The sequence below is a fragment of the Microtus ochrogaster genome, chromosome 2 (assembly GCF_000317375.1).
Source record: "Microtus ochrogaster isolate Prairie Vole_2 chromosome 2, MicOch1.0, whole genome shotgun sequence".
Taxonomy (NCBI): Eukaryota; Metazoa; Chordata; class Mammalia; order Rodentia; family Cricetidae; genus Microtus; species Microtus ochrogaster.
The window spans coordinates 21,435,770-21,442,841 of record NC_022010.1 but is presented as its reverse complement, the minus strand read 5'-3'; the positions used below and the strand labels follow the sequence as shown (position 1 = coordinate 21,442,841).

The 7,072-nt window shown below is 54.5% G+C and overlaps 1 protein-coding gene across 2 annotated transcripts in view; it reads left to right on the top strand.

The window, feature by feature from the left end:
- Rasa4b (RAS p21 protein activator 4B) overlaps positions 1 to 7,072 on the top strand; it is a 26,177-nt gene that overhangs the window by 3,498 nt on the left and 15,607 nt on the right. For both annotated transcript variants that reach the window (XM_026788362.1, XM_026788363.1), the window contains exons 2-5: positions 2,045 to 2,101; positions 3,491 to 3,604; positions 3,999 to 4,060; positions 5,309 to 5,438. In XM_026788362.1, coding sequence (XP_026644163.1) covers positions 2,045 to 2,101; positions 3,491 to 3,604; positions 3,999 to 4,060; positions 5,309 to 5,438 — 363 coding nt within the window. The remainder of the gene's footprint in view (positions 1 to 2,044; positions 2,102 to 3,490; positions 3,605 to 3,998; positions 4,061 to 5,308; positions 5,439 to 7,072) is intronic.

Here is a 7,072-nt window from a genome sequence, read left to right as displayed (position 1 = left end):
TTTTAAGAGACAGGGTTTCTCTGAGTAGCCTTGGCTGTCCTGGAACTCACTTTGTAGACCAGGCTGTCCTCAAACTCAGAGATCCGCCTGCCCCTGTTGGGATTAGAAGCATGCGCCACCACCTGGCAAGACCTAGAATCTCACAGCTTTGAGCCGGTGCGATGCAAATTAGGATGCTGGAGGGCGGACTCACTGGAGGGGAGAGGGCTTGTGTGGTCACAGGGACCATCACTGAAGTTCCACGACATCTGTGACCTTTGTACACACCAGCCTTGCTGTCTCAGAGACTCCCGGGAAGAGCTACCCTGTGAGCTGATGTTACACTTCTCGCTTTCCAGAAACCAAACAGCCTGGGCAGATGTTTCCTGCTTTGTTTTGTTGGGTTTTTTTTTTTTTTTGGGGGGGGGGGCTTTGGGCCTCAGTGGTATTCCCTGCCTCAAGGGCCCCTGTAGACAGTTGGGACACAGGGGCTGGGAATGTAGCTTAGAGAGAGAAGGTTGGCTTAGAATCCCCCAGTGAGGGGCTGAGGGCATGGCTAAGCAGCAAGAGTACTTAATTAGACTCTTCCATTGACAGTCGAGAAAACGTGGCTCTGCCTTAGGACTCTTGCCTAACATTCAGGGGAGCCTGAGTCCATCCCCAGTGTCTAAAAATAAATAAATAAAATAAAATAGAAAATTGGGAAGTAGAAAATGGGATTCCCTAGCTTGTATCACATAAATCCACTTCCTTTTTATGAAGGACAAACAGGCACTGTGTTTGCCTGCTACCCTCATAACCTCATGAGCTCCACGGTATAAATATATACCTGGAAAATCCTGGACTTGCCTTCTCCAGCCCTCCTTTCTCGGGATCATTCATTCATTCACTCAGCAAACACTTGGCCCCTGTCTTGGGTCAAGCCCTGTGATGAGCAACAAAAGAAGATTCTCACCCACACTAGCTTCTAGCCCTGAAGGGAGGCAGGTACTACTGGGTAGGTGCGCTCCTGCCTGGCCTGGGGTGCAGAAAATCGAAGGATAGCAGGAGCTGTAGCCTGCAGGATCCCAAAGGGTCCCCTACTCTGTCTCCGAGGCAGGAGAGGGTTTTTACAGGAGGAGGCTGTTGCCGCAGGGACAACAGGGGAAAGACTCAAAGGAAAACATACAGGGACAGCCTTTGGTGTGGAGGCTAGAGGTGCTGGGAGATGCCTGGCCTTTGTTGCTAAGACTATTTTGGCACCAAGCCGAGGGGTGGAGAAGGAACAGTGAGTGGCGCGCGCGCGCGCGCGCACACACACACACACACACACACACACACACGTCGTGGACTCAGAAGCCCACAGTGAAGGTCCCTCTTCATCCCCCTCCCAGGGACTTGTGTTGTGAAAGGCTTTGGGCTGCACCCTGGAGACGGTGCCTAAGTCTCCACTGTCTTCTCGGGATGCTTCTCAGGCAGATGGAAGGCACTGCCTGGGAGAAGCCCTTTCTTCTTCCCCCTCCCGTCCCCCTTCCCCGAAACTTCCAGAGCTAAAGCTGCCCAAGCCCCGCCCCTAGAAAGTTTCCTACAAGTCCCGCCCCAGCAGGCCTCCCACCAGCCCCACCCACGGAAAGCTTCCCTCCTTGGCCCGGGTTTAGATGGTTTCCCCAGCCCCGTCGCTTACTTCCCCACAGGCCCCGCCCAGGTCTTGGATTTTCTCAAAAGCCCCGCCCACAGCCCCACCTCCGTAGTAGTTCCTCATTCATCAGGCTTTCCCCCTCGGCCTCTCCTCCAGACCTCTCGGCCGCCGTTCCCCCAAGCCCTCCAGCAAGGATCCATCCCAGTGCTCCGTCCCCAGCACCTTGCCTTCTCGCCCCCGCTGGGCTCCTCTAGAACTTGTTTCAGCCCCGCTCCTAAGTCCCGCCTCCAGCAAATTGTCCACCCTAGGCCCCACCCCGTCAGTGTCCCTAGCCCCGCCCCCAGGCAACGTTCCCGCCCTAGTCCCCCACCCCTCCTCTCGGACCTCACCCAGCCTGGTGTCATCTGGCTGCCAGCCAACCCCATCCCTTGCCCTTCTGTCTTGCAGCACGGGCAGCAGCGACCCCTACTGCATCGTGAAGGTGGACAATGAACCCATCATCAGGTACCTGCTGCTCCCTTCCTGAATCCAGGGCTGACTGACCCTCATCCAGCCACCTGCTCCTCCTGGAGGACATGGATGAAGGCTGGGAGTCCCTCATCTCTCTGGGGCTCCGGTACTGTCTCTGCTCCAAGCTGAGAAAGACCCGACCTGTAACTTTGGAGTTACAGCAAACTCAGCTATAAGCTATCCTTATCTCCTGCCCTGCGGGCAAGCAATTGTCACCTACCTGGTTCCGTCTTTACCACCAGAGAGACGTGGTGATGAGCAGTTAGAACACTGTCTCCACCAGTCTCCTGGCTAACCCTTTATCAGCCCTTGGAATTCATTACAATGGGCAGGTGGCGAAAGTAAGGCTCAGACCAGGTAACTTGCCCAGGGCCTCACACCGAAGGAACTGACAAACCCAGACCGGAAGTCAGGTCTGGCTTACCCCAGAACGTCGTTCTGCTCTGTCTTGGTGCCGCTCTCCTTCTGAGAGATTCTCTCACAGAGATCATTCCCAATAAATCCGTTCTTCAACCCAGAAGGGCCGCTTCCTCTGGATGTGCCCTTTCCACCAGTCCCTGATTTGTTTTTAAAATGTATTGTCATTAATTTTATTTATTATTTATTTATTTTATCGTTTATTTATTTAGGGATGGGGGAAGTGCACCCCAGTTTGTAGGCGAAGATCAGAGAGCAATTTGCAGGACTCCATTCTCTCTTTCCACCATGTGGGTCCCAGGCTCTCAGGCTGGGCAGCAAGCTCTTTCACCCAATGTGCTATCTCGCCAACTCCAACTCCATGGACTGGTGTTTGCTGTTCTAGCCCATCCACCACCCGGACCCCATCCCCTAAAGTTCATGACCAGAGCTACTGGGTTGCCATGCACACCTGAACAGGTGCAGCCATTGCTGACACCTCGTACCAATTGCAAGCTAAGCCTAAATTCAGGCCTTCTTTAAACCATGGGCAGCAGACAGGGAGAGGGCTATGGTGGTTCTGCCCCACACAGATAGAGAAGTAGACAGTCCGGCGTCCTCATGACCTACCTGAGAAGTAGTTGGGGTGGAGCAGCCCCCTGAGCTTCCATCTGGTCCTCTGGTGACTTCAGCTCCCATGAAACCATGTGTCCTGTTGAATCCCATGAGTTGATTGACAGCTCTGTTCTGGTGGGGGAGGGCTGCTCAGCCTCTGCCCTACTACTTGAGACTGGCTACCCTCAACTGTGAGATCTATGTCCCCAAATTGCAGTAATAGCTCATCCCCTATCCAGGGTGGACAGGAAGCCAACAGCAATGACTGAAAGATGGGAAGGAAACATGTGTTCAACCAGTGTGATTACCGGGTACCAGATGCAAAGAAGGTAGGAGTGGCATGGCCAGATGTTGAGGGGCGTTCTCCTGTAGGACAGCCACTGTGTGGAAGACCCTGTGCCCCTTCTGGGGTGAGGAGTATCAAGTTCATTTGCCTCCCACGTTCCACGCGGTGGCCTTCTATGTCATGGATGAGGATGCTCTCAGGTAAGTTTGCCCTGCTCTGCAGCTGGACCAGGATGTGACCATTGCTGACTGCTGGCCTCTTTGCATCCTATTTTGCGCTGCACTGGCGGGGGTGTCCAGAGGGCCTGGGAGGAGGCGGGGTTGAGCTTGTGTATGGATTAGCTGCACAGACGTGTGCATGCGCATCGTGACGTGAGCTATGAAGTGGGTACCCAGGGGGCATGAGTTTGGTGTGTTTTAGATCACCATGAGAGTGTCCACAGCCTGCACAAGCGTCCTGCGATCTGCCCTATTGTGCTGTCCTGCAGCTGATGGCTTCCTGGAGGGTGGGGGCTGGGCTTGGAGGGCTGAGTTTGCTGGGCTCCAGGGAAATTCATTCCATAGTTCAGCTCTGACTCTCTCTTTCCACCCCCAGCCGGGACGATGTTATTGGGAAGGTCTGCCTCACGAGGGATATGCTAGCCTCTCACCCAAAGGGTAAGATGTCCCATCTCCCCAGAGGACTATTTAGTACCTGACTCCCACCACTCAACGTAGCTCCTCTTTTCCATCCATTCCCCACACCTGAGTCCCAGACCCAAGAGGACTGGCCTGATGCCGGTCCAGATTCAGGGCCGCTTGGGTTACTTCCAGAATACACACTGTTTTTTGAAGTCTCAGCCCTGCCCAGGTCTCACTGTGGAACCTCAGACAGGTCTTGACCTCTCTGGGCTTTTCAGGTGGTTGAGCCCAAGAGCTCTTGGGTCCTTTGGGCTCTGCCAGCCAAGCCTCTGACTGTCTCATGGCTTCCCAGGGCACGCACCTGTTCCTGTCTGTGAGGCTGGGGGTGGGGATGAGGGGGTGGCAGGCTCTGCTGACTCACGGAGCCTCCTGGCCAGGCCAGGCCTGTGGCCTCTCCTGCTGCAGCCCCAGCTGACCAGGTGTTCCTGGTGCATTTCCTTGCTGGTGGCTCCCTTAGCTCCCACATCTGGCCTGCGGATCATCACTCCAATAGCCAGGAGGGAGCCACTGTTCTCGTGTTTTAAGGAGGGAAAGCTGAGGATAGAGTCGATAGTTCCGTAACCAGTCAGGGTCAGGCACATGCAATCAAAGCACAGAATGATAGAACCCGGACCTAGAACCCGGACCTCTGACTTAAATTCCAACCTCAATATTGCAGGGTACGTGCCTGTAATCCTGGCATTGGGGAGGTGGAGGCAGGAGGATTGGGAGCGCAAGGACATCCTCAGATACTTGTGGGAGAGAGGCCAGCCTGGGCTACATGAAACTGTTCTTTATAACGAAAGAGCAGGGAATGAGAAGTTGACTTCCTAACAGAGAGCTCTTGCTGTCCCAGGACAAGAAAAAACCAGGCAGGGCTGCTTGTGCCTGTAACTCCAATGTTGTCAGGGATAGGTTGACCCTAAGAGTTCACTGGCCAACCAGCGTAGCTGAAATGGGGGGGGGGGGCTTCAGGTTGACTCTGTCTCACAATATAAGATAGCGGGAGATACCCAACATCCAGCTCTGGCCCCTGCATGCTCGGAAAAGCACAGCGCCACACAATACATGCAACTAAATATGTCCGCACTTCCAACTCCTGCTCGACGCCTGGGCCTCAGTTTCCCCATCTGTCACTGGGAATATCTAGAGGACTTCAAGGGGTAATAAAGGAGCTCTGGGTAGCAGGTGGGCTGAAGGGAGTGGGGGGTGGGCCCCATCCTTGACTGACGTGAAGCCCCGCAGGATTCAGTGGCTGGACCCACCTGATGGAGGTGGACCGGAATGAAGAGGTACAGGGCGAGATCCACCTGCGCCTGGAGGTGGTGCCGGGGACCCATGCCAGCCGGTTGCGCTGCTCCGTGCTTGAGGCCAGGTGAGATGGACTGAGGGAGGGGATGTGGGGATTGGCCTGCTTGTCCAGTAGGGGAGCAGGGGTAATGTGTACCCTTGTGTGCTCAGACACCAGTGTCCCAGTGTTAGGTCTGAGCTTCCTTATCCAGCGCCATTATATACTTACCTTGTGTGTGTGTTCACATGTGTACGTGTGAGTGTGTGTGTGTGTGTTTATGATCTCTCACGTGGGTGGAAGGGAAAAATTGTTGATATATGTCCAGACAGGGTGTGGGGGTGGGACAATGGCTTGAATGGCTCTGTGGGCCTGAGTCACCTATGACAGGTTTAACCCCCAGCCCTAGGGTATTTTTAACCTCTGTCCCCACTCCTGTCTGGGCCTGGCTGTGACTCACAGACACTCCAGGAGAGGCGCCTTCCCTTCTGGCTTCCAGTTTCCTCCTCCGTGTCCAGTCGTCCCTGCCCCGCCCCCTCCCCCCCCCCCGTGTATGAGTGTGTGTGTGTGTGTGTGTGCGTGTGTGTGTGTGTGTCTGCGCATGCATGTGCGTGCACGTTCTCTGACAGGAGCAAAGGGGAATGACATGTCCAGGTCTTGTGTGTGGGTGGACAGCACATCCCCTCCAGTCTACCCCTGGGGCCAGTGAGCAGCATCCGGCTGGTCAGTTCCACAAAAACAAAACAAAACAAACAAAAAACTAAATATGCCCCTTACCCTGAGGCTGTTAGCCCATCTAGGAGGAAGTGGTCTCCTTGGTACCTGGAGGGACATGAATTTCATGGTTGACACTTTGGATATCTGGTGGCTGCCCCCAGCTTTATTTTCTGCCCTGAGGCTGGAGCCATGAGGAATGGGTCCATGTTCTTCCCTCTCCAACCCACTCCATCCCGGCTCCGCTCCTCCCACCTGCCTCCATCCTCAGCCCTTGTGGCACCAAGCTGCCTAGGGCAATGTGTTCTAAACATGTGCACGTGGTTGCGTAGAGCATCCAACCTCAGGACCTTGGGACCATCACTTAAGCCTGTGTCTCTACTCGTCAGGATGGGTAACGCATGCCGGGCGGTGGTGGCGCACGCCTTTAATCCCAACACCTGGGAGGCAGAGGCAGGCGGATCTCTGTGAGTTCGAGACCAGCCTGGTCTACCGAGCTAGATCGAGGACAGCCAGGGCTACACAGAGAAACCTTGTCTCAAAAAGAACCCCCCCCCCCAAATAAAAAGGATGGTTAACACAGAAACGTGTTCCTGCGTGAGTCACCTCTCTGGCCTCTGCTCCAGGGACTGCAGCCATGTTAGCCTCCTCTCAGAGTCAGGTAGGGAGGACACTATTGCCCCCCACACACACACCACACACACTTTTTGAGAGAGTGTCTTCCTATGTATCTCAGACTGAGTGTGTTGTTCAGGCTAGCCTCAAACTCAAGATCCTCTGCCTCAGCTTCCTGCATGCTGAGACAGAAGCGTTATGGCTGACAGTTCCCAGGTGTTCTTGCCCTCTCCTCTGCTGCCCACAGTCAGGCACAGTGGCATCTCTGTTTTTTTGTTTTTGGTTTTGGTTTTTGGTTGGTTTTTTTTTTTTTTTTTTTGGTTTTTCGAGACAGGGTTTCTCTGTGGTTTTGGAGCCTGTCCTGGAACTAGCTCTTGTAGACCAGGCTGGTC